The 27,745-nt window shown below is 45.7% G+C and overlaps 1 protein-coding gene across 6 annotated transcripts in view; it reads left to right on the top strand.

The window, feature by feature from the left end:
• NRP2 (neuropilin 2) overlaps nucleotides 1-27,745 on the top strand; it is a 131,431-nt gene that overhangs the window by 99,304 nt on the left and 4,382 nt on the right. The window contains exons 15-16 of one of the 6 annotated variants that reach the window (XM_075934328.1): nucleotides 1,371-1,412; nucleotides 26,632-26,700. In XM_075934328.1, the coding sequence (XP_075790443.1) occupies nucleotides 1,371-1,412; nucleotides 26,632-26,700 (111 nt within the window). Of the gene's footprint in view, nucleotides 1-1,370; nucleotides 1,413-11,249; nucleotides 22,869-26,631; nucleotides 26,701-27,745 lie in introns of those variants that run through there. The other 5 variants (XM_075934329.1, XM_075934332.1, XM_075934334.1 and 2 more) reach the window with 5 other exon arrangements.

Raw genomic sequence — 27,745 nt, forward strand, 5'->3', positions numbered from 1 at the left:
CACCCCAAATCCCAACCACAAGGCAATCCCCATCACCCCTTTCAACAGCCATGTATAGTATCTAAAGAGGTACTGCTTGAGAACTTCATTGCTAACCAACAGGTGCGTTTTCCAGCCAGTCTACGTAGTCTGTTTTGGGTAGCCCATTGTCATTGAATGTGTCATTTCTGATTCGAGCTTCTTTTTTCCAGGCGTGCAGTAGGATCTGCACCATTGCCCTGATCATGCGTTATTTCATAGGCCTCGCGTGTCTCCTGACTCTCACGTGACTCAAACTCTCTTTCATACACACAGGAGGTGCCCTTGTGTCTCGGTGGCCAGACAGCTGCTGTTTCTTCAGTAATTTTGATGTGTTATCACTTAAACTGCAGCATCTTTAACTGAACACAGAAACTTTTAGCATCAGCTATCCCCAGTGTATTGTGGTGTTAAATGCAAATCTTTTGACCCACATTAAAGAAATCCTGGCAGATTAAATAATTTTTCTGGAAACTGGCACATCTACAAAAAAACATCCAGGCCAGTCAGCTACTGGCAAAGTGGTAACCCTGTTCCCAGACAGCAGATTGTAGTCCTGGGCTACGTCTACACTGGCCCCTTTTCCGGAAGGGGCATGTAAATTTCACCTATCGTAGTAGGGAAATGCGTGGGGGATTTAAATATCCCCCGCGGCATTTAAATAAAAATGTCCGCCGCTTTTTTCCGGCTTTTAAAAAAGCCGGAAAAGAGCGTCTACACTGGCCCCGATCCTCCGGAAAAAGTGCCCTTTTCCGGAGGCTCTTATTCCTACTTTGAAGCGCCCTTTTCCGGAGGCTCTTATTCCTACTTTAAAGTAGGAATAAGAGCCTCCGGAAAAGGGCGCTTTTTCCGGAGGATCGGGGCCAGTGTAGATGCTCTTTTCCGGCTTTTTTAAAAGCCGGAAAAAAGCGGCGGACATTTTTATTTAAATGCCGTGGGGGATATTTAAATCCCCCGCGCATTTCCCTACTACGATAGGTAAAATTTACATGCCCCTTCCGGAAAAGGGGCCAGTGTAGACGTAGCCCTGGTGTGAGGAGGGTCTGGATGAGCAGGTTTGGAGAGTAACCCACCCTGCTCCTGTTCTGCTCCAGCAGCCAGGCCAAATCTGAGTGGCTCTGGCGTATGATTTTGGGCCCAACCCATGAACTTACCTATAGCTAGTGGGTCGCCTTAGTAAAAAGTTTAGGAATAACTCTATTGGGGTCCTCGTACAGTCAAAGGGGTCATAGATGCTGATGTTTGGCCTGAGGAGATGTCACTGATAAGTAATTAAGCATGCATCAGATGGGATCTTCTGTTTGATTTAAACATTCTCCCTTCTAACACCAGAATATGTTTTCCCTTTGCAGAACCTATCACAGCTTTCCCAGGTGAGAACTTCTACATTCCAGGTAACTCTGCACTTCTTTGAGTCATTTCTCTGATGGCACAAGTTCATTTTCTACTGTATTTTTTAAATCGGTCTGCATGTGTGTGAAAATAAGGTGCAGTGTCCCCAGACAAGGGGAACTGCAAATGTGCAATATGCTTTCCCAGTGGCAGATGGCATTGCCTGTGCACTCCTCATGGAGGGGGGGCGAGGGGCTAGTAGAAGGTTTTGCCACCTCACATCTAGTTACAGTTAGGAAACCCATAGACAAGACCCAGCAGAAAAAGAGAGAAAGTGGTCGGTTTCGCAGTGCCCAGGGGGGAGCAATGAAACTTAAAAGGTAGAACCCAGAAGCAAAGAGAAACCACTGACAGACCTAACCAAAAACACTGGTAGTGAACAAAGAGTAAAATGAGGTGGCAGCAATTTATTTTAGCATGAGATGGTTGCTATCCAGCGTACAGATGCCAAAACTATTAGTGAGGCACAGTGGCAGCTGGCTTGCTTGCAAGGGGAAGGAAGGAAATTAGGAGGTAGAATTGAAAGAACACCTGCCACAAGAAGTTTGGAAGTTGACATTCAATAAAAGAGAATCAAGGTGAAATGGTGCATTTAATAGCGTGAGGCTACTCTAAAGGATACCAAAAGGGATTCTTCTCTGATAGAACTTGCAGAGTAAAACAAAACGAAGAGGAGTTCAGAGCTAGTGCCCTGCTCGTTAAACATGTTTCTGGTTCAGTGAGGATGCTGTTTTCTACTCTGAAAAAATGTGAGCTGTCCTCTTCTGGGGAAGATTTTTTTTCTCTTTTTCAGTGTCTAATGCTCATTGCCTCTCCAGAAATGAGTACATAGAGGCTATGTCTATACTGTGCCCGTTTGGTGCAAGAAATATACAAATGAGGCAAAGCGTGGAATATCGCCATGCCTCATTTGCATAATTAATGAGGCTCTGTTTTTGCGCAAGAGGCTTTTGTGCAAGAGCCGTTCTTCCGCATTTTTTTCAGGAAGAATGGCTCTTGCGCAAAAGCCTCTTGTGCAGAAATGGAGCCTCATTAATTATGCAAATAAGGTGTGGCGATATTCCATGCTTCACCACATTTGCATATTTTTTGTGCAAAGCAGGCTCAGTATAGACATAGCCAGATTGTCAAACTCCAAAGAAGGAAAAGCAGGAATCCTTAGGTTTAAAAGGCATTCCACCTACCAAAAACTGGTCCCTTTATTTCAGCTGGGTATTCCCCCTTATGCCTCGTGGGATGAGGTTTACTGGGGAGGTCGACAAAGGGCTTTAAGGTCGACAGGGGAGCGTCCAGACTGCCCCGATCTGCCAACAAACAGCTGATCGGCAGAGCACGGCAGCCATTTAAATTTAAATGAAGCCGCGATTATTAAAATCATGGCTTCATTTCCCTCTGCCGATCAGCCTCATCTACATGGCTCCATCGATGGAGCCATGTAGTTTAGACACACCCAGAGTGACCAGTGAGCTAATGGTATAGTTGTGGTAACGTTCTTCATGTAAGTATTCTAGGTATTTGGGCTGTTTATAGGCGAGTTTGTGTCCCTTCCACTGAGACCCACAGCCTTGGTGACAAGCTGGTAGTGTTCTTGCCTGAGGCAGCAGGCATCATAGGCAAGGGAAGGCTTTGCCCCCTGTCAGCCAGGTTGCTGTTGGCTGACAGAGCTGTCTCAAGGAGCTGGACCAGCTGGCTCCTCCTAGCTGTGGAAATGTTGATTCCCTGGCCGTTCCGTGCTCTGGAGAGTGCAGAATACTTCTGTACTAGTCTGTCACACACACCCTCCCCATCTGTGCCAAGCAAGTCCAGTGTTGCTTCCCCAGTATCCAGTCCCACTCCTGCCGCCCTGCGCCGTCTGTCCTGGTGCTGGGTCCACTCTGGCTGCCCAATACTGGGTCTGGTGGCCTGGCTGCGGGGGGTGGGAGATCTGTATGGCCAAGGGTTGGGAAGGCTGGGGCCATATCACTGGGCTCCCCAGTCCTCCAGGGCTGTGGCAGGCCACAGCTGCGCTACCGAGCTTTCCTCTCCAGTGATTTGGGGCTAAGGGAGCCTCTGAGCACTACTCTGAGGCCGGGCGGGGTGGGGTGGGGGCAGTGGCTGGTGGCATATGGGCCAGGCCAGCAATAGGAGGGAATGGAACCAGGAGCTTTTTCTGGGGCAGGGAGGAGAGAGGCAGTGTTCTGGCTGATGTGTCCCTGGGTAATAGAATTGCTTGTAGTTCACCCCTCCTCCACCCCGTGTTAAGAGCACTGGCTTGTTCACTGTGACTCAGCAGTAAATCCCCTGCCAGCTATTAATTTATTCTTAAAATTTGCTGCAGCAGCAGCAGCGGTTGCTCCTCGATTGCTTTCTAGATGGCAAAAGTGATCACTGAAGACTCAGGGTGTGTCTGTACTACACAGTGACTTATATTCAGGCAGTGTAAACACTGTTCCTGGCATCTTTGCCAACAAAACCTTCCTCCCCTTACTAGCCACGTTTTCACTGCTGGCAGGAGTGTTCTCTTGTGCCTACAAAGCTTTTGTTGTTCAGGGCACCTGCTTAAGCACCTGTGAATCACAAAAGCTTTGTCACTCAATTGCCAGTGCAGACAAAGCCTGAGTCTCAGGCTAACGCAGAGGTGTCTGAAGAGCACTGGCTAATCTGAAGGCTGCCAAGAGTAACCTAGTGTGAGATTGTCATCACTCAGGGACACAATCCCCTTTTGTGCTGAGGTGCTTCTATTGGTCCCATCATGCACTGCTCCATCACAATGCAGGGAATGGGCACACACATCAAGATGGAGTGTTACATGGTAGGACCTGTGGTGTCCATGGCGGTCAACTCTGCTTCAAGGAGGAGGATGGCTAGAATCAACCTGTTCTTACACTACTTAGTATAAGAACATTTGGCTCCTGGCAGGATGAAGTTCAGGCTCCCATAGATTTATATCCTTTTATGTCCATTCAAACTGCACTGTCTCAAAGGGCAAGTTTAAAAAAAACCAACCCTAGACAGTTTAACAATAACCCGGTGTGTGTGTGGGGGCCATGGTAAGTCCTACGTTCCATCTTAGCTAGTGGGCCAGGCTTTGATAAGACCAGTCAAGTGTTCATAAACTATGACCTCATTTGAGAGATGGAGCATCTGACCTTCACAAAAAAGGCATTGCAAGAGCCAATGTCTGGAAGCTGAATGACCCTAGACAAATTTGGGAGGAAGTTTATAACCATTACTACAGGTTTCCTGGGAGCATGGTAGATTCTGCTTCACCAGTTGATAATAGATTCTGCATCACTAAAAAGGGATGTCGGTCTAAGGCCAGATCTACAAAGTCGAACTAAGGTACGCAACTCCCATTTATATGAGTAGCATAGCTGAAGCTGACATAAATTAGTTGGACTTACTGTGGCTTCCCCACTGCGGGAGGAGGGATGTCAATGGGAGAAACTCTTCTGTCCACTTCTCTTACTCCTCGTGCTGCGGTGGAGTACTGGAGTCAATGGGAATGCAATCAGTGGTGGATTTAGCAGGTCCTTTCTAGACCTTCTAGATCAATCCCTGGAGCATGGATCTCTCAGTAAATGGAGACAATGCCTAAGAGCGGTGCTGAAGCTCAGTACAGGCTTGATGCAGGAGTCATTAGGTGAAATATTATGGCCACCTATGTTATACAAGAGGTAAGACTAGCTGATCATCATGACTCCTTTTGGCCTTGGAATCAATGAAATCCCCCACCACATTAATAATCCATATTGGCATATTTTTCAGTAAGTTTGAAGGGGAACATATATCTGTCACGTGGCTGCAGCACAGGACCACAGACCACGTTTTAGGTGTTCTAGACATATTATTTCCTCCTCTTTTCCTTTATTTTTTGTTATTCTGACCTAACTAACTCTTTGGTTTTAATGTTAAATCCTGAAATTGCTATGTGGCTGGAGAGGAAGGAGGTTGTGAAGGATACTGTGTGTAGACAGGACAAGAGTGGACATGGGCACAGGTTGCACGCACTCACCAGACCTCCCAGATCCCAGGTCTGAATGAGGCATACGTAATGACACACATCCCAGGTCACACACAAAATAAAGTGCACAGAAACTCGATGAAAACAGAAAAGTTGTTTGTTTTTGTTTAAAGAACTTGTGCTCTAATGAATGGAAGAAATGAGAGAGTGTAGATATGTGAGAGAATGGAAGGGAGACCAGAAAAGTGATGTAGTTAAGAGGATTTTTTATCTTACCAGAGCACTTTTCTATATATAAAATAAACTTCAAGAAAATAAAGAGCCAATAAATACAGAGCCGGTCACATCAGTGTTCTGCATGTGTTGAATGACTAGCAGCTATTTTTAGCAGTCAACAGCATATAAGGAAGAACTGTTAATGCCTGGAGACAAATGCATTTGATTTCTTAGCTAGTTGAGTTGCTAAATTGACTCAACAGACCTCTGCTATCATCTCAGCCTACCTTGGGCCAATGTGATATAGTAAGGAAAGCAAGAACCCTGGGGCTAGACCCTTCCACTGCCTGAGCTGTGCTCAGCACTGACCTGAATGGGGTGGAGCAGAGGTGGCTTGAAGCCATTTTATTCCCTACCAGTTCTGAGCCGGCCTTGGCCTGGCTCAGTTCCTAGAGCAGGTTAGAGTAACACCAGGGTTGCTGTAACTTGCAATGGGCCTTATCCTCAAAGGAGGTTGGTATCTTTGGAGTCCTACAGTGCTCTCAGGCCCATACGCAGGAATTTCTGGGGGGGGAGGGTGCTTTTTTTGTAAATGTGGACCACAAGGGTGTGAGTGCACCCCCCGGGATCTCCCAAGTCAGTGGGGAAATCAGCCTCAGCCATCCGCTGGCTGGTCAGAGCATGGGGAAGGGAGGCTCAGGCAGCATGCTGCTCCTGCCTTCCCCTGGCCAGCTAGAGCATGCTTACTTGGGGAGCCCGAGGGGGGTGCTTTCACACCCTTTGCGCACACGCACCCTATGTATGGGCCTGGCTCCAGTCACACTCTTCGCCTCCCCTCCTTCCGCCAGCCATGTTACCTGCACCAGTGGGGCTGTGAAGAGTGACATAGAGTTGACTACACAGGCCCTGTACCATCCGGGATCACTCCCTACTTGGGGAACAATTGCTAAGCTAGTTTTGTGGCTGCTCAGGTCAGGACTTTTAGCTTCTATTCACTCTTCTAGCACTAATGCACAGCCCTGGACATTAACTTCTCTGGCTCAGTGTGCTTCTCAAATCAATGCATATGACAGTGAATCCATATCTGGGAGTCAGGGCCCATGGGAAGACCAAACTCCACAGCCACACCCCCTAAAATACACTGTGGTGTTAACTGGTCACCCTTCTTTTCCTTTCTCCTCCTATCCTACTCATGCACTGAAGGTCCATTCCTGAAGATGCTCCCTGACATGAAATTCACTGACCGTAGTCTCCAAGGCTGGGTTCTTTCTCTGTAGTCTCCAAGAGGTTTAGCTCCCATAGGGGTCTTCAGGCAGTTGGGCTCAGACCCCCCTTTTCCGCTCATGCATGCCCAGAAAGGGGGGAGCTTATGCCTACCTTTAGCAGCTCATTACTCTGGTTCCCAAGGGTAATGTGCTCTACTGGCTGCTGTACTGTGTGTTCTCCAGGCAGCCTGGCTTGCCAGCCTACACTTCTGGCTCCTCTGTGCCTGGCCTTCAGCTCTGGTTTCCCAACCGGCTGCTGCCTGGTTGCCTGCTATAATGCAGAACATGAATTCCAATAAATTCTTTCTTATGGAAACATCTGGAGAGCAAGAGACAGCTGCAGGCAGGTTCCAGCAGGAAGAGTGTGGGGAGACGCACTCAAAATCAAGTGCTTGGCTGCAATAAAATGGCAAATTCACCAGCAAAAAAATGCTGAACTTTAGGGAACTCTTAGGTAAACGTCAAATTCCACCGATACAGAATTGCAGCGTTCACAGGGTCCTGACTGAGATACACGGTCCAGGTCATACTTCTGAAGCAGCTGTTTCAGACTCTCTGTAGACTCAGGCAGGCACTGCTGCCTTGATTTACGCTAGTCACATTTTAAGATTATGCTTGGGACAAAAGTGTTTTTGAATGAGTGAGTATTTTGATTCTAGGCGTGATTTCTGTGGCAAGGAGCAAAGTTGGTGGTAAATTCCACCATGTACGTGGGCTTGTAGCTCAGAGTAGCTATGTGAGAAGTTAGTTGTTTGTAAAGTTCTCTTCAATGGAAAGTACTATGTAAGCACAGGGTACATATTACTGGCTGTCGCACCCAGAATTGAGCCTTTCAGTGTTTGAGAGGCAGCTGCTGTGTTGCTCCTTCTCATGCCCCATCTAGCTGTCAGATTAAGAGTAGGTGTTTTTGAGCAAGCAAGGCTGGTGATTAGACATGTAAATTTGTTACAATTCAGCTAAGTGGATTTGCTTTTGGAAACAGTGACTGGTTATCTGAGAGACTCTCTGGTATATTAGTCACCCTCACAAAGCTCTTAGAAAGCCCCCATCATTCAAAATTAAACAACTGCCTGGGTGCATTTGGCAGAGGGAAAGCAAATTTCTTTTACATGCTTCTGTGTCCTTCACCTAAAAAAAGCACGAGCCTGGTTTTAAAGAGAGGAAAGCAGCAGGCCTTTGGAAAGCAGCCTTTGGGAATGTCAAGGCAGGCATGTAAGGTCAGATCCTTAGCTGATGCAAATAGGTCTCACTCTCCCACTTCCCTCCTGGCCTGGTGGTTACACCAGCTGACACGCCGAGCCTTGAAGTGCCAGGTAGCTCCAAAGGGCGGTAATTAAAGCATCTGTGTGCTTCCATTCCTGTGCTGCCTGGGTGGCAAGTGGAGCTCTAGTGGAGTTATTTGCATCATTTGTCATTTTGCAGGACAGTTTGTACTTTTACACCCTCCCCAAAGAGACCAGCAGTTTATTACCAGGGCATTGTTTTATGACCACTTTGTTTAACTCTCTTCTCAGCGCACCAGCCAGCTTGAAATAAGGCAATTTTTCCACAAGAACGTTAAATAAACATTCTCACTTGACATTTTTTTCCATAGGAGCGTGTGCGCACTTCCTTTGAGCTCAGTGTAGCCATTAATCTCCTTCCACCCTGCCCCTCACCCTTGGTAAGCTGCCTACCACGCAACTGTGCGTGGAGCATCTGTGTCCCAACTTTTTGCATGGCAGGAATAGCCCAGTATGGGTCTATTTAAGGAAATAAACATCTGGGGACACTTTTAGGGGTCCCCCAATATTTGATAGGGACAACCCGCTCTCTCTCATGGTAGAAACTAGGGGAAGAAGCAAGGAGCTGCTGTATCTGAGTGAGGCGGCAATGGTGCTTAGGGCCCCTTAGAGCCAGGTATGTGAGAAGGAGGGGGCAGATTGGACAACCCCATCCAAGAGTCTTGCAGTATGGGAGGGTAAGCACCCTTCGCCCCTCAGGAAACTGACTCGGGCGTGGGCAATAGAACACTAGTCAAAGGGAGTTTATTGTGTAGTACGTGTATTATTGCAGCTCTCGGTCATGGACCATGTGCCCGTTGTGCCTTTCTTTCCTTGTCTTTCATGGCCCCTCCTCCCGTAGCACTTGCACACGTTGCAGTCTGTGACGTACGTCTCCTGCAATCCCCATTGTTCAGAGGGGGAGCTGGGGTACAGAGTGGCTTGCCCAAGGTTACTTAGGCAGAGTTGTTGACTCGAGTCCCACGACTTGAACTCGAGTCCCACGTAAGTCACCTAGCTGACTTGACTTGAGACTCGACTCGGGTTCATTGTTTGTGACTTGAGACTCAACTTGAGACTTGCTCATTTTGTTAAATCGACTAGGTGAAAAAATTGTCCGAAAATGCCGAAGTTGATGGCTTGTACAAAAGTGACTTGACATTTTTTTCAATTAAGACTTTAGACTTGACTTGGGACTTGACTTGAAAGTGATTTTAGAGACTCGAGACTCAACTTGAGACTTGAACTGTAGTGACTTGAGACTCGACCTGGACTTGACAATGACGACTTGAAGACAACACTGCACTTAGGTCAGACACTCTTGGCATCTTTGCTTAGGCCTAGAATCGGTGCAGTTCAGGATGCTACAAGCTTCTTCCAGGCTGCCTTACCCATGTCCCTCTACGCTGCCCTGGAGGGACTGCCTCTGCAGGAGGATGTAAGGAGAATAAATGGCTCCAGTACTGGCATCCAGTAAATGGCTTCTCTGTCGAGACAGGAGCTCAGTTAATGGGGAGTTGTGACAGTGCAAGTATCCGGGGAGGAACAGACCGTTCTTGTCCAGAATTACAAATGTGTGGGTGGTTTCCAGTCTCCTGCTCCGAAGAAGCAGGATGTAACCTGTGGATATTTATCAAGTGCTCTGGATGTAGCTTTGATCCCTGTTTTTCACTCCCGTCACTTTTTGTGACCAAGAAGCAACTGACCTCCTGCTCTGGCTGCAGTAGAACAAAGCTCTGCAAACCTACCACATAGATCATCACCTCCATCTCATCGGACACTGTGGGGAGGGTTGTTATGGGAAACCTCGTTGCTGTGAGCATAGCAGGACTCATCCTTCACTACTTCATTTTTCCCTTGGAATCTTCTGAGCATGCGCTGAAAACAGGCAGAGTTGGTTGCCAAGCAGCAGTTATTATCAGTGAGCTGAATAATAAGTTGACACCAATTCACAGAAGCCCACAAACTATCCGTTGTAAGACACTCCTGGCAGCTCCATCTGTGTGGGAAGAGTCCCTCTCTTGCAGAAATGAGAGCAAAATGAGAGGAGAGTCAGGCTGCCTCCAGAGAAATACTAAAATGTCTTTGTTCAACAGCAGAACAAGTCGTCTGGAACGTTTCCTCAGAGACTCTCGCCCATGGACCAGACAATCAATAAATTCCAAGAGTGCATCCCCAGTTAGATATCACTTGTCTCCTAAAGCAGCATTTGGGAGAACTGAATAATAGTTGCGGGAGCATTTGTGCTGTCCTGCTTTAGTGAGATATGTGGGTTTTATCGTAAACATACGAATTAGCATCTTCTGAGTCTGTTGGAGTGCTGCATGTGTGTATGTAAGGATGGGCTGGAACTAAAACAGTAGTCGTGCGTATGCCGTATTCTCCAGACATGACCTTTACAACAAATAGCTCAGCCTCAAAATGATACCCACCTCCCTTGCTCCTTTTGTGTTCGATGGGTGCAGGCACAAAAAGGGTTAAACACGGAAGAACAGAGGGCGCCCTAGACATTTACCAAGCCTGAATTCAGCGACACCAGTGGCTGAGAGTAGTTTAGTTTTCAGCAGCGTGGATTGTGCGTTCCTGGCTTGCTAAAACATAGAAGATTGTGGGCTTGATACAGGAGTGGCTGAGTGGCCTGTGCTATGCAGGAATTCAGGCTAGATGATCGTAATGGTCCTGTCTGGCCATAAACATCCATGTGTAGATGCCTAGGGCACTCTGTGTAAGAGATCTTTTCACTGCCTTTTCCATAAGAACAAAAACTATTTCTTCCTCTGATTTCTTTCCCAGCAGTCTATTGCAACTTCCTTATGGCTTTGCTATGAAACTCTACCTCCAGTTAAAACTGTGATGTTTTTGTCATTGCCTGACGCAACTGGCATGTAGAGACAAGGCTGATTTGGGGAAGGCCTTAAAAAAAAAAAGCTGGAATTTGTATTTAAATCCAGGATGGCTAATTAATAAACTGCTTTAATGTGGCTGCTCACCAAACACCCAAATTGTGTTTCTCCCAAAGAGGAAGTTTCATATCTGGAGCTGGGTCACATAATCTCACTTAATGCTGCTCTGTACTCTTGAAAGCATGTGTGTTTCTTTTTATTAGTCTGCATGCATCCCACCTAGCAACACTCTTCTATGTCTCTCCACCAGGGGCCACCCTTCTGCCAGGGAGCGAGCCCACAGTGGACACGGTGTCAGTGCAGCCCATCCCAGCCTACTGGTATTACGTTATGGCCGCCGGAGGTGCTGTTCTGGTGCTGGTCTCCGTCACGCTGGCCCTTGTGCTCCACTACCACCGGTTCCGCTATGCGGTCAAGAAGAGTGATCACGCCATCACCTACAAAACCTCCCATTTTACCAACGGGGCTCCGTTGGCAGTGGAGCCCACCTTAACAATAAAACTAGAGCAAGACCACAGCTCGCACTGCTGAGAGCGGAACAGGAGCAAGAACAAAACAAACAAAACTAAGACTTCAAATCTGTTGCCTCGATTTTTGCACTTTTCTCCTCACCTAGCGTCGGTGTGAACTCTAGACATCTCTGTCCCTGTCCCTTACCTTCCTAGACCTTCTGATTCTTTTACAAACTCTTAACTAATGCTGCATCTTGGATCACCAGAAGAGAGATACCGTCCATGTCATGTTGAAAGGGAATGCTCCTCTTTATTATTTTCAAAGACTGGTTCTCCCAGTAGGCCACCTGCAAGGAAATGGAATGGCAAGCCTAGAAATTGGGGTGTGGATGCGTGTGCACGTGCGTCTCTCTCAATCTATGTATGTAAGTGTGCATGGGAGTGCGTGAGGCTGAGTGACTGAATGTATATTTAAAAGAGGCCCCTTTTTAACTTGCTTGTATTGCTTCTGCTTACACAGGGAATGCGTTATCCCCTGTGGAAGTCCTGGGATACCATTTGTGATAAATATACTGATTTGTTTACTTGGGGAAGAGAAAAATGCTTTTTGTTGCCTTATCTAGCTTTGGCTGGGTTTATATTTCATATCGTAATGTCAGTGGGTGAATAATGAAAGGAACCGGCCATGCTGGCCCTCTTAGATGGTGGGAAGAATCCAGAGAGGTTCAAAGACATTCAAAATTTAGACCTTTCTGTCTTAATTATTTCTTCAGCCAGCATGATAATATAGCCCTTGTTTGGTAGCGGAAACTACTCCCCCAACACACCCATATTCCGAAGTGAATCTATTTCAAGTTGCCTTATAACTGAAAAGCTCATAAAGAATGTTTAGTTTTTATCTTTTAAACCCAGCCTTGGAGTAATGTGTAGATTTAAGCCAATCTAAGATGGATGTTAAATACTGTAGTTTCTTGAATCTGAGGTTTATTTATTTTTTACGGAACCTCGCCACGGATGCTGATGGTTTTTATGTTTACCTTTTTGAAGGGAGAAGTGAGGGGGGGATCTTCTTCCTTGTCATTTGACTGGAAATTTACAAAAGATGAGTCTAATTTACCTTCTGTTTTCTCTGCCCAAGTTTGTAGCTGCTGGATCATAAAATGGCTAATTGACTTTCTAGAATGTCAATTAGTTTTGCATTTGCTAATGTTCTGCTTCTCAGAGCATCAGTAACATCTAGCAAACAAAGCACTAGCAGGCAGGCCTGGTGAAACCCAGATATTGCTGCATCTTTAACTAAGGAGAAATAATGGAAACCGAGATAAGCCTCTGCCTATTGATTGGGTCTGAAGTAATGCAGTGAAAATGCCTTACATAAATTACCAAGTGATGACACACAAAGGTGGTTTGAATCATTAAATCTGATCTATTTGCAGGCAGAATGGGCTTCCATGGAACAAAGTTCAGTCTTTCTCATGTTCAGTTGTGACAAGGGATCAGATCCTCCCCTCCCCAAGACCTCTAGCCACCCTTTCTGCCCTCCCCACCCCGAGAAAAAGACAACAGTTCTGCAACAGATTTCTGCCTTGCTCTTTCTGTCAGACCAGGAAAGTGTGTCGCACGCACGCACGCAGGGTGGCACCTGTCACGACAGAGGCCAGGGCTTCTCGAGTCTTAGCCAATCCTCGGCGGCTCACGTTCGGGGATTACTCTGGCTCTCTCCCCCAGTCTTAGACAGAGCGTGCTTCAGCCCATGTGGCCATTTACTCTGCCGATTACAGAGTTGTCGGTTAGCTGCTAACATCACACGGCGCTGCTGAGATTGTTCCTAAAGTGCCCAACTTCTAAGAACGATTCTCCTCATGGAGTGCGTGTGTGCTGGGGGACGCTTCTAGAAAGAGAGCGATGTGGAGAGTAAACACACATCTGGGACTGCAAGCCTGGGGCCAGGGGACTAAGTGCCTTCAACTCCCATTGAAGTCAGGAGGCACTCGGGAGCAGCCATCCCCTCTTACTGAATGCCTCTTAGGAGGCATTCAGTACAGTACCATGAGGGCTTCTTCCAGCGCGGAAGCCATTTATTACTGAGCGTCTTCATTATGTAGCACTGGCAGGAGCCACTTAACACAGATAATAACAGATATAAAATATTGAAATGTGTTGCTACGTTTTCAGATCAAACCTACCCTTTCAGTAGGGTAGAAGAGCCTCCAGTAATATTTCGGAAGGCGGTACGACATCCCTGTGTAAAATTCTCCTCTCAGCTACATCAAGGCAAGCCTGCTGACATTAGGGAGCATGCTCTGGTGTGTGAGAGGAGAATTTGAGGGCTGGACTTAAAAATAAAAATCACCAAAGACACCAACAGAAAATCACTTAACTATTTTTACTCCCAATTCCCCCCCTCCTAGAACTGTGATTGCCCCAGCATCGCCCAGTTGCCTGTGTGTGGAAATATCTCGTGGAAATTTGAAACTTTAAAAATGTATTGTGTGGAATGTAATAAAAGGATGATATTTTTCTACAAACATCTGAGGGGGGGTTTCTTCTTCTTTGTATATGAGAATGACTTTGATTTAGGCAAACATGTTTCATTACATGTTCCTGTAAGAGTTGTCGGGGTTCTTCCCTTCAGCAACTCAAATCTTGATTCTATATCCACTCAAGTCAGTGACAAAGCCTCATGGCCAGATCCCCAGCTAGTGTACATGAAGTCAGTGTAGGAATGCCAAGATTATAACTGACTGAAAACCTGACCCCTGTGCTCAGCAGCAGATCCGTTATGGTTGCTTTTAGACTCTCTTCTTTTGTAGCAGTCCTAGTTAGGAGTCTGGGGCAGCTCAGCCAACACATGATTGTTTGGGGAGTTTGCTAAAGTTACTTAACTGCTAAATTGCTAAATGGGATTATATGGAGTTTCTCAGGATGGTGAGCCAGGGACCTATAATTTCATAGTGCCCTAGGGAGGCTGGCTAGCTCAGCTAAATTGTGCACTCAATCCCTATACAAGATGCATGAAATACACCATTTAAAAAAAATGCAACTATTTTTTTTAGAACCCTTTCTGCTCCTCTATCTGATGTTCACCATTGCTGGGAATTTGTCATGAGGACTAACACAGGGTTGACAATTAAAATTACCTGGTCCGGGCAGCATGGGCCAGACGCTTGCTGGTGTTAGTTGGTTCCACTCCTTTGACTCCAATTGAATTGTGCCTCTTTACACCATCCGTGGACCTTGGCTCCCTTGCATATTTATGTTCAAAAGCAGCCTGAAGGTGGAAGGCCAGTGTGGCGAGCGCTCTGATTAGCAGGTGTACAGTTTTGCAGTGAAAGGAATCCATCATGTAACGGTTTCAAACCAAAGCTAAACTAGGAAGTGAGGGCCAGATCCTTAGCTAGTGTCAGTCAACACAGTGCCATTGACTTCAGTACAGCTTATTAGAGCCCCAGGAGGGTGGGGCTATGCAAATTGGCATTCTGGCCACTGCGGAGGATCCACATCTCACGCAGAGGGAGCTCTCCTCAAGCTCGCTCGCTAAAAGAAGCAGAGCAGCCAGAGTACGTGGCGGATGGCTCGGGAGAGTGGCCCGAGTACATCGGAAGAGATGCTCAGCAGAGCAGCGGCTTTAGGTATGTCTGTGCTACAGCTGGAAGGTGGAAGTCCCAGCTCAGGTAGACACAGATGCTCTAGCTCTGCTCAGGCTAGCCGCTAAAATACAGCAGCAAGACCATGGTAGAGCTGAGCTAACGTGTGTCTGCCTCCCCACCTTGGGAAGCAGGCTCCCGGCTGCACTGTACCAAGCCCCAGGATTAATATAAACATCTCTGGTATAGCATGTCTTCTTTCCCTGGCCTTTTAAGTGGGCCTGTGCTTCTTACGCTGTAAGAGCCAGCAGGTAAGCCTTGGAGTTAAACTATGTTTTGAAGTCAGTTCTCATTTTTTTTTCTACAGAGCACATTTATGTATATATTTATTTTCCTTTGACATTCTGCTTTCGTCTGACATGCAGTGGCACTTCCTAGCTTTATGTGGATTTCAGGCCAAAATAAAAGAATTCAGAGTTCAGGTTGTGCCCTCTTGCTATGGCTGTACAGATATAACCACTGCTGTAGACCTTTTCTTGTTATTGACTTGGTTCTGTAGATCACTGGCCCTCAAACACTAGGAATTTGCATTGTGCTCACTTCAGCAGCCATCCTAGAAAAAATGCAAAACAAACATAGGAGCAAAAACATACAAAGGGAAGGGTAGTTTGGGGTTAGTTATACCTTATATGCTTCACACACAAGTGGCCCAAGATTCAACCAGGAACAAATACAGACTGGATGGGAAGAGCATCACACACAAACAGCCAAAATTAGCACATTTGTGCAAAAAACAAAGGGCACTTGCAATTCTAGTCAGAGCTCTCTTCATCCCTAAAAAGCTCTGTCAAATGGGTAGAGCAAGGGTGCTCAAGTAGACCATGGACCAAATTGAGATTCTTTTAACCAAACCCTGCAAGCTTTTTATTTACTTTTCATTATTGTTGGAGGGTTTTTAAATTATTTTCTCTGGGGTCTGGACCTTGACTGAGAAATGTGGGCCTTGACAAAAAATACCTGATTACCTCCTGGGAAGGGCCGGCTGAACAGTGAAGGATCAGAATTCCAATATACAGCTCATGTCTATTATGCAATAGGGAGACATCCCAGAACCAGCCTCAGCAGATATATACACAGAGGCTACGTCTACACTACAAGGTTTTTGCGCAAAAACCTGGGGAGCGTCCACACTTCGAATAAGCTCTTGTGCACTTAAATGGGCAGTTAAACGGCAGAACAGAGGGCTTATTTCCGCCATAGGTAAACCTCCTTTTCTGAGGCATAACTGCTTTTAGTGCTACAGCTATTGCGCAAGAAAGCTAGTGTGGATGCTCCAGAGGGGTTTCTTGTGCAAGAAACCCCTATGGAAAAAAGCACAGGTGCTCTGATGGCAACTTTCTTGCGCAGGAGCATCCAGCAGTGTGGACACTCTCTCTTGTGCAAAAGCACATCGCTTTTGCAATGTGCTTTGAGGTGTGGACGTGCTCTTGTGCAAGAAGTTTTTGTGCAAAAACTAGTGCAAAAGGCTTCTTGCGCAAGAAGCCTGTAGGGTAGACGTAGCCAGAGTGATTTTTGAATATCTGTGTCATTATAGTCTCACTTTTGTGGCTCTATCCCAGCTATGTCTGCACTACAGAGTTTTTGTGGAAAAACGGCCGTTTTTTTCACAAAAACTCACGGAACGTCCACACCTCAAGCACATTTTTGCACAAGTAAATCAAAAGATCAAAGGTGTTTTTGCACAATTGGTAATCCTCATTCTACAAGGAAGAACACCTTTTTGCGCAAGAGCTCTTGCGCAAAAAGGCATATGTGGATGGGGAAGAGAGGTTTTTTTGCGCAGGAAGAGGGAAAAGCACAGGTGCTCCCTCGGTGGCCATTCTGTCCATAGCAATCACTGCTTACTTGTGAGAGAGCATCCAGGCAGTCTGGACACACTCGCAAAAGCACATCGCTTTTTCAATGCACTTTTGCAGTATGGACGTACTTTTGCGCAAGACATTTTTGGCGGAAGATCTCTTCTGACAACAGCTTCCTGCGCAAAAAGCCTGCAGTCTAGACATAGCCCTAGAGCTGCACCATGAGCATACGGCCGGATAAAGAAATACAATCAGCCAGTGCATGATTGAAGGAAGACTTGGGCTTGTGTCCATGACAGAGCGCTTTGCCTACACTTAAAACACTGCAATAGTGCTTCAGTGTAGACACTACCTGCGCCACCTCCCTTAAAAAGGGTGTCTAGGTCACTGGATGAATTCTTCCACCAACCTAGCACCCCCTATACAGGGACATTGGTCAACAGAGCTATGCTGCTCAGGAGTTTTTCAAAGTCCAACCTGCATAGTTAAGCCAAACTAGTTCTCTAATGTAGACCTGGCCGTAGGAGGGAAACAACCCTCCCAAGTTCTCAGCTTCAGTAGCAGTCCTGTAATATGAGGCCCATAGCGGCTGGTCATACGAGGCACTCGTGTATATGCATGAGGCAAAGCATCTCACTTTGCTGTAGCAGCAAATAATACAACGTTCTCTGGTGATATGCAAAAATCAGAAGCCGTAGGGGATTTTATCAATAATGGCTTAAGACTTGAATGATTGGGATGGGGAAGGGGGTTAGGCCTTATGTACACTGATCCTCTCCAACCCCCTAACTCCAGTTGATCTAATCTACACAACTTTAGTAGGTTGTCAACGTACTTACCGCGGTGTCTTCTATGTGGTAAGGTCAGCCCATTGACTCTGGCTACTTGCTGTGTCCTGGTAGAGTTCTGGAGTCAATGGGAGAGCTCTCAGAGATCCATTCAGTGCATGTAAGCAGATGTGAGAAATCAACTGGCTACAGTGTCGCTCCATCACATAGTGAAGACAAGCTCTTAGTGTGCCACGCACCTACTAAAGGCAACACTGGCTGATATGGTCATTGGACTTCTCACATCCACTTGGTTTGCATTGTTTCCTGTGCCGGTGTGGTAGAGGAAATGTATGACCAACCCCTGTCTCGAGGCCTGATCCTGTACCATTGAAATGATTGGGACTCTTGTCATTGAGTTCAATGGAAGCAGCTTGAGACATTATGGGAGGAAGCTTTCTGAAGAAAGTGAGGTATGACCATACTTCCCCCATGCTCTCATCCCCTCCTAATTATCCTTGCACCCTTTTTTCCAAATCACTTTTATTTTGTTTTCCTAAGGTTCGGACATATTCAGAAAGGAGCCCACACCCAGCATGTTAGACTGTCCCTGTTGCTACAGCCACACAGCAACTAGCAGGTGTAATTCCCAGGGTGGTTGCATGTTAGCTGGAGCAGCGTGTACAGCAGCAGTGTAGCTGCAGCCGCACAGGATGTGGCATGTGTTAGCCACTGAAGTACCTTGGTGGGCTCGCTACCCAAGCCACAGCCACCCCTGTGCTGTCACTGTTACATGGCTATTTTAACATTCTGACTGGAGCGGGACTAGTGTGTCCCCATCTAGCCAAGCTGGGAATCACTCCTCCCGCTGCTGTAGTGATGTGTCCACAGTGACATACACAGTCATGCACCCCACACACCCCTGAGGCCAAACCAGGGCTTCCCGGAGATGGTTTAAATGCAGAGTGACAGTAGTTGCAATACCCAGCAGGACTGTCAAGTTGATAGTGGGGTTTGTTTGTTTGGGGTTTTTTTTTTTTTACGTTTATGTTAAACTCTATCCAAAACATGGCTTTCATTTAAAATTTGGCAGGAATTTAGTCTGTGTATGTAAATTAAGTGTGTTTAGTGTTCTGGGAGAGAAAATTGTTTGGAAATGGTGAGGCTATTTCAGAATATGAGCTAGCAACACTTCATACGGGGGTGTGTGTGTTTGTGTGTTTGTAAAGTGTTTTTCCATTCTTGCTTTGGGATCGCACAACAATCAAGTGATTGCATCTATAGAGACACTGCAACAGTGAGGAAGCAAATTGAAACAATGTCAAGCTGGGTCCATACAGGCTGCTTCACAGTGTCAGAACAAAATGACATATATTTGAGTTATGCTGCTATAAAAAAAAAGCTAGAAATAAACAATTAAAGGAAGTAAAAGGCTAATACTTAAGTTAAAATAACATTAAAGGTGAATCCTTATTCTTTGTGAACAGAGATGTTCTCATTTCTGCTACAACATTTTTTATATGCCCTGCAAATATTGGCACGCTGCTCTAATTCTGTATATGGAGCCCCTTCCCCCAATATTATACATGGGCTCGTGTGCCTAGTCCTAGTATTGCAACCTATGGGTGTGTCTACTCTAGACTACAGGCTTTTTTCGAAAAAACTTCACCTGTGTCTAGACTGCTGCCGCTTTCTTTCTAAAGTAAATCGAAAGAATGCAGCAGTTTTTTCGACAGTGGAAAACCTCATTTTACGAGGAAGAACACATTTTTTCCGAAAGTGCTCTTTCGAAGAAAGGCACTATGTAATGCAAACTGTGCTTTTTCACAGCAGAGCATCCAGACTACCTGCTGGAAAAAGCGGCTTGCTTTTTCAAAAGTACTGGTTGTAGTCTAGATGCTCTTTTTCGAAAGAGGCTTGCAGTCTAGACGTCACCTATGTGTAACGAAGCATAGAGATTACAGTGATCTGTGACTTCCATGGCAGAGTATCAAAAGTGTTGCAATGCTTAGATACAATGGAACTGAGCATATGGGTGAATGGAAATGACAGGCAGAAGCATGCTTGCAGTGATGACCTTTAAAAGCCTGCTATGTTAGCCTGCTTCACGGCAATCCTGAGTCAAGCAAATACTTAAGCATACACTCTGCCTCAGCACTAGTCAGCAAAGCACATAAGGATGTATTTAACTTTCCGCTTTGCTGACTTGGGCTGCTTTGCTGAAGCAGGGCCTTAATCAGTACCACCACTACTAAGCTCTAGCTCATACATAGCACTGAGCATCTGTAGACTTCAAAATGCTTTGCAAAGGAAGTCAGTATCATTATCCCCAGTTACAGGGAAGGAAGGGATTTACGCACCTGTTAGGATAGTAGCAGAGCTGGGAATAATCCCAGGCCAGAGCTCTGTCCAGTAGGCCGCTAGGCTCCTTAGTAACTGTGAAGAATACCTAGGAAATAACTTGAGTTCTGTGTTTTGGTGTGTAACTATTAAAGGCTATTGGGAAGTCATTTATGTAATTATTAAAGGCAGTTGACAGATTCTAAAGATTATGGTATGCCAGACTACACTGACACCTCGATGCTGTTTTCACTTGCAACATAAACTCATTCTGAGCTAAAGCAACAAAAAGGGTCAGCACATTACCTCCCATGTCACATCCCCTGGGATCATTATGTTCAGTCATTTTTTTAAAGCAACCTACATTAAACCTCCTAATGTCTCTAAAAATACCAACCTCTGTCCTACTGTCCCCAGGTCTTGAGCTGGCATGTTCATTCTATTGAAGATGGTTAAACTACATTGATTAAAACCTCCTCATCTTCCTTTTTCAGGATTCTTAAATTAGCCTTTTAGCTTGCTGGCGGTGATCTCAGATACAATAGATAACCGTCTCTGCTCGGCATCCGGCCATTTCGAAAGCCATCACTTACGCTGGCTTCATCTTTACTGCTTTTCAGCTTGAATAGCTGGAGGTTCATAGCCATAATTTACCACATTTTCCTAAAAAGGGCCTTTCAAACCAGGCAAAGCTTTCAAATGCATCATACTTAAATAGAGTTCACTTAACTTTCTTGCATACCTTTCCTTAATGATTTTTTCATTTAAAATTTCAAGTAAATTTAGTATATGTGAAAGATAGCAGATTGATAGTGCTTTAAGAATGAAAGCCCTTCCTTTATGCACAGGAGAGGTGATAAATCCTGTTTATGCACCTCATGGGCGTGGCTGCCCAAAGATATGCCTTCAACCTGGCTTACAGGGAGTACAGCCAAGGAGTCAGGTTTAATGGCCCAATCAGGCTACGTTTACACTGCAGCGTTTTTGCGCAGAGCGTCTTAGGGTTGCCAGATGGTTTCAACAAAAATACCGGACACACTTGCCATTACATCACAATCTACATTACTTCTTATTTACAAAATAACGGACATTTATATTTTATATTTATATTTTCTCAATTCGTTTCCCGAACAGAAAGCTCAAATACTGGACTGTCCAGTTCAAAACCGGACACCTGGCAACCCTAGAGCATCCACACCTCAAGCACATTTTTGTGCAAGAAAATTTTCAGGAATTGACAGAACAGAGGGGGTTTTGTGGTATCGGTATTCCTCTTTCTACGAGGAATAACTCCTTTTTGCGCAAGAGTTATTATGCAAAAAGGTGTGTGTGGACGGGCAGCAGGGCTTTTTTTATGCAAAACCAGCCTATCAAAAGAAGCACCGGTGCCCTGGTGGCCATTCTATTAATGACAATCAGAGCTTTCTCGCGAGAGTGTCCATGCAGTCTGGATGCTCTTTTGTGCAAAAGCACATCGCTTTTCTGATGCACTTTTGCAGTGTGGACGCGCTCTTGCACAAGAAGTTTTTGCAGAAGATCTCTTCCGCTAAAAGTTTCTTGCGCAAGAAGCCTGCAGGGTAGACGTAGCCTCTGGTCTTCACGTCTGTGCTGAGACTTGTCAGCAAAGGGGTTAAGCCAAATGTGGTGCTGTTTTCTGCAAAGGGAGCACATAGCTATTAGGAACTGGACATGTTCTTACGTTCTTATGACATTGAGTGCCTCAGGTCCACAGGGTTCAAGGGTGGCTTTGCTAATTACTTGGGATGGGAAAAGGAAGAGTGAGGGGTTGTTGTAACTATCAACACAGCACACTAGAGCAGTTGCATGACATCACAAACAAGTCAATGGCAATAGAATGCATGTGAGAGCGGCCCCTGGCTTTGCTACAGGACTGAGCTGAAAGAGGAAATGGATTGTTTGGGAGAAGGCTCTTAAAAGCCCATGTCAGTAATATTGGCAAAGGGAATACAGAAAAAAGGCTAACACAGTAAATAGCTTTTCGCATAAATGTTCTCTTTATTCAAGTTCTCCCCAGTGCTTTAAGGCTGGGAGAATTGATATATTCTTTCAGAAGTGTTGATTATCTGATATGCATTTAGTTCCTTCCTGCTCACCAAAACTAACTGAGAAGAAACTAAAACAGAGTTGAGTTTCTAATGCATTTTCGGACAAAATGAATAGCCTTGGGAATATTCCGAGGCAGGAACCTCCACAGCTGCCTCAGTGGGGCCCAGAGAATCCCTCTCCGGTGGGCCAAATTCAAGCTTCACTTCTGCTCATGTGATCCATGTTTTCACAGTCACTGCATGGGTGAAACTGATAGCAGAATTTGACCTTTCCTCTCTTGATTGATGATTAGCTTGATGCACTTTCTGAGTGATTGTTGTAAATGAACAATTGCAAATACTTGCAAGAGGCCCTCGGGCAGTTGTGCAAATCCTAAAATGTTTCCATCTGGGTGGGGCAAGTCTTGGAAATGCTCACAAGTCAGGTGAACATGCTGCATTTCTTTTGAAAAGCTAGTGATAGGGCATCAGCTTAATTAATTGGGTCTGTAGCTTCAGCGTTGATCATTATAAGGGACACAAACTGTCCCTTTTGCATTCATATTCCCATCTTCAATTGAAAATTAAAAGAAACATTTTTAACTAGTAGTTCAACTAGACTAAGGAGGGTGAAGGGAATGTGATAATGGCTCTGTGGGAAAACAATAGCATTGACACTAGTGTTAATGATACTGCTATCCATCTCCAGTCTTTCCTTGGGAGTTGAAGGAATGCTGCGTGACCATCTGATGAAGTGGGTTTTACCCACAAAAGCTTATGCCCTAATAAATCTGTTAGGGTATGTCTACACTATCACCCTAGTTCGAACTAGGGTGGTAATGTAGGCAACCGGAGTTGCAAATGAAGCCCGGGATTTGAATTTCCCGGGCTTCATTTGCATCTCGCCGGGCGCCGCCATTTTTAAATGTCCGCTAGTGCGGACTCCGTGCCGCGCGGCTACACGCGGCACGGACTAGGTAGTTCGGACTAGGCTTCCTACTCCGAACTACCGTTACTCCTCGTGAAACGAGTTTGAACTAGGGTGGTAGTGTAGACATACCCTTAGTGTCTAAGGTGCCACAGGAGTCTTTGGGTTTTTTCCCCTCAAATAGCTAAATTCATCCTAGCCTGAGTATGTAGAGATCAAACCTGCATGGGCTCCAGCTGCAAAACATTAGATCAGAGCTCCTTCAAAATTGCAGGATGATTAAGACCTGGGGTTTTATTCTGGGCTTAGCTCGAAGTCTGGGCAGAGAGCCCTGTAGATAGCTGAATCATTCCATGCTACATTCTTATGCTATAAAAGTTAAATCTCAAATTCACTGGGTTTTCAAATTGTCTCTGTTGTTGTTTCCTACTAATAAGGTTCCTGATCCAAATCACAGTCGATTAAAATCTTCCATTCACTTTAGTGGGTTCTGGGATCAGGCCCAAAGACTGGGGGATGTGGCTACTCCTACTCCATCCAGGTCTCTTGCCCTCCCTTTAGGCCTGATTCAAACAGAGCATGTGACCGTCTGGAAGTGGCCCTCTTCATTCTATGGCCTCTCCAGGCAGGAGGGGGTCAAATTCTCAGTTCTGGACTCCTTTCTCCTCAAGAGGCTGGGACCCATGAGAGCAGTGGAACAAACTAATTATACCAGCAGTGAATTTGGCAGACCAGGCTCTTGAAGGAAGCCAAGCCTCGTCCTTCTTAATCCCGGATTAAAGGCCAGAGATGAGCTACATTTACTCATATTGCCTTTTAAAAGAGCCTGATTTACATAGGGTCAGTGCTCAGTAATTCTGGCCTCTTTAAGTCTCTCCCCTTGGGCTCCCCAAAGTTGAGGTATCTCAACACTTACTCATTTAGCCAAAAACATTGATGTGTTTGGAAGGAGAATTACACCCACTCTCTCCTCAGCCAGAATGATGGTGGGGCTTCACGGGGGTGGTGGGAACCCAAAGGTTCAGTTTGGGACACAGAGGATCTCTTGGGGGGACAGTGCTGCTGATAGACACCAAGACTTCTCGGGTGCATAGAGGGCAGTGATGGATAGCCTATTGATTTTCTTTGCTAAGGCACTGACATTTTTTCCCTCTTGATAAGTGTTGGTGAGCTAACAGTTCAAACCACTCAATGGATGTGTGTATGTCTTTTTCTCCTTCTTGTCAAGCTTCGTTGTTCTGTGCTATCAATTGCTCTAGCTCACTAAATGAATACAGGCAGTCCCCGGGTTACGTACAAGATAGGGACTGTAGGTTTGTTCTTAAGTTGAATCTGTATGTAAGTCGGAACTGGCGTCCAGATTCAGCCGCTGCTGAAACTGATCAGTTTCAACAGCGGCTGAATCTGGACGCCAGTTCTGACTTACATACAGATTCAACTTAAGAACCCCAGGCATCCCCAAGTCAGCTGCTGCTGAAACTGATCAGCGGCTGATTCCAGGAAGCCCAGGGCAGGGGCTTCCTGTAGTCAGCCACTGGTCAGTTTCAGCCGCGGCTGACTTGGGGACGCCTGGGGCAGAGCAGCTGGGGTGCTGCTGGGTTGGTCCAGTAGCGCCGCCGCTCCTTGGCGCTACTGGACCAACCCAGCAGCACCCAAGCTGCTCTGCCCCAGGCGTCCTGATTCAGCCGCTGCTGAAACTGACCAGCAGCGGCTGAATCAGGACGCCTGGGGCAGAGCAGCTGGGGTGCTGCCGGGTTGGTCCAGTAGCGCCCAGAGCGGCGCTACGGGACCAACCGGCAGCGCCCCAGCTGCTGTACCACAGGCGTCCGGAGCAAAGTCGCGGAGCACGGGGGCAGCGGGACAGCCCAGACGCGCCGTGGCTATCCTGCTGCCCTCGGGCTCCGCGGCTTTGCTCTGCTTTGCTCCCCCTCTCCCTGGTCTGCAGACCAGGGGGACGGGAGCAAAGCGGCGGAACACACGGGCAGCAGACAGCCCAGATGCGTCTCCGCCGCTTTGCTTCCTCTCCCTGGTCTGCTGGAGACCAGGGAGACGGGCCCTGTTCGTAACTGCGGATCCGACATAAGTCGGATCCACGTAACTCGGGGACTGCCTGTAGTAGTAAGCTGGAGTTGTTGAAAACAGTAGAGTACTGTACACATTTCTGAACAGAGGCACCTGTGTAGCATTCGCCCATAAAGCTTCTCATGACTTACTCATTAATTTAGGTTGAATCAGTCATCTGGAATTTTTGTAAAGGATCTTTGAACAGTGAGGGCATGTCTAAACTCAGAAATTATTTCGAAATAACTTATTTCAAAATAATAACTCCCGAAATACCTATTTCAAAACAGCGTGTCCACACTACAGGGAAGCCTTGAAATTAGTCCAAGGCAGGCTCCTTTAATGTGGATGACTTAGAGCCCCAAGAAGCACTGAGGAGTAATTACTTTGAATGACTCTGGGAGTAGTTATTTCAAAATAGCAGCACTATTGCTATTTCGAAATAACTATTTTGAAATAAGCATTATTCCTCTTATAATAATAAGCAGGAGTTATTATTTCAAAATAACCAGCCCCTTATTTTGAAATAATAGGCTTGGTAGTGTGGATGTGCCACTTGTTATTTTGAAATAACTCCCTGGTGTAGACCAGGGCTACGATGGTACTGTTTAGGCATATTACACTTCTTTGGCCCTGTCATTTTTTAAAAACTGTATTCATCTCTTGCTTCAATCTCTTGCTTCTTTTGCAAATTGTGGAAGCTAGACAACAGTGGATCTGTTTTCAAAGATGACTCTTTTTGGAATGTGCCACTTGAGGTGCTCTTTAGGAGCCTGATTTTCAGATGGCAGGTGCTTGACACGCCTGATGTTCTTTGTTTCCACCTGGGCACCCAAAAAATAATAGTTTTGAAAAATGTGTAAATACAGAAGCATTTATCCTGGAAAGAACCAATTCTGGAAAGATTACACTGAAAAGTAAGTGAGCTCTACTCTGACTAAGGCACACACATTTGGTTAACAGGGCTTGCTCTATGCTGAGCAATAAAAAGAAATGTCACCACTAAAAGGCATTTGGATCAGGGAGATGTTAACATAAATGTCTGACTATGGACAGCCAGTTACAAATCTCCCTGTCTTGCTCAGTCTCAACCTGCTTTTACATTAAAACTTGTAATGATGATACATGACTTCCTTAAATTACTGTGAATTTATTTGAAACCAAAGGGAAAGTGGGTCATTGGGTTTTGCGTCCACTAAGATATGTGTGGGATGATAAAATAGAGAGTGTTAAATGGATCTAGCATTAATGGCAACTAATGATGGGCACTAAGATACTATTGAAAGTTATAAGGATAATACCCATGACCATGTTAATAATGAGTTATGGCCATTATGAAGACACTAGTGACAATATTTCAATGGTACTCAGATTATCCGCTTGCTTTCCTTTTCCTCTGTTTTTTTTTTAAGCTGATCATTTAGTGGAAAAGAAATGTGATGAGATGTACCATGAAGCACCAGTTCTCTTGCACGCTCGGTACTATTCATTGACTTTGGCGATTGCTATGGAAAGCTTTGCTATAGTTCAGACTTGACAGGTCTCATAAAGTGGATGTTTTCAATGGTCCCAAAACATGTTTTGTCATTCTAGTGGGCTTTCCAAGGTTAGAGGATGGCTTTGCAATGCCTGAGCAAGACATTGGCGATGACAATGAAGACAGTGAGTATAAAATGCCATTCAGACTATTTAGGGGACGCTTATGTTGTATTATCATGGTCTACAATTATTACTAGAGAAAGGTACAATCCACAGTTTTGACTGCGCATTGGAACTTTTCTCAAGTATAGGAGTATTTGAATCCTATTCAGCTCCGCTCCCTCGTCCTGATCCTAACAGCCCTCCAGAAAACACCTTTCACCAATCCCAAAACGGTCCACTATGATTTTAGCATCATTGGGAGGGGAGGTTCCCAAGTGTAGCACTGTCTCTTAGGTGGTCTCTGAATGGCTGGGCTATTAAAATCTTACATGCTCCAAACTCTCCCCCGAGATCACAGTTTGACTTTGAGACTGTATTACCTCTGCTCTGAGGTAGGAGAGGTGCAGATGGTTTACAAAAGTTGAGGAAGCTGGGTTGGCTAGTGGTCACAACACAAGAATGGCCATCTGGAGAGCTGAGCTCTGATCCAACTTTGCTACCTGCTCTTTGTGTGCGTGACTACAGGCCAGCCATCAGTCTCTCCATGTTTTGGCTTCCCTCTCTCCAAAGTGGGGATAATAATACTTTTCTCTCCTTGGTAAAGTACTTTGAAGTCTGCAGATGAAAAGTTCTGCACACTCACAAACAACTGCAATTAACACAGCATCTGGGCCAATTTAGGAGACACTGGAAAAATTGCTGAAAGCCTGTAGGTGGATTTCAGCAAGGAAGAGGACAGCTTTAAAATATATAAATAAAGCTTTACAAACTGTCAAAAATTCTTAGGGATTCATTTCAGGATTTGGGATGAGATTTGGCCATGTCCTCCCCGCCCCCAAACCAGCCCACCTTCTCCTGTTGTCCAGAGTTTATAATGTATGAAAGATTATTAAAATAATAAGCCAGATCTTCAACTGGAAAATCAGTGTAGCTCCACTGAAGCCAGCTCTCGGCACTTGAGAATCTGGCTCACCTCTCTTTGTGGCATCTATGACTAAAGTTCACCTGAGCACAGGGTTTCAAGTGGGGAAGTCCTCATTGGGTGGTCTTGGGGTGATAATTATAT

This window comes from Pelodiscus sinensis, chromosome 7 (assembly GCF_049634645.1).
Source record: "Pelodiscus sinensis isolate JC-2024 chromosome 7, ASM4963464v1, whole genome shotgun sequence".
NCBI classification, from domain to species: Eukaryota; Metazoa; Chordata; order Testudines; family Trionychidae; genus Pelodiscus; species Pelodiscus sinensis.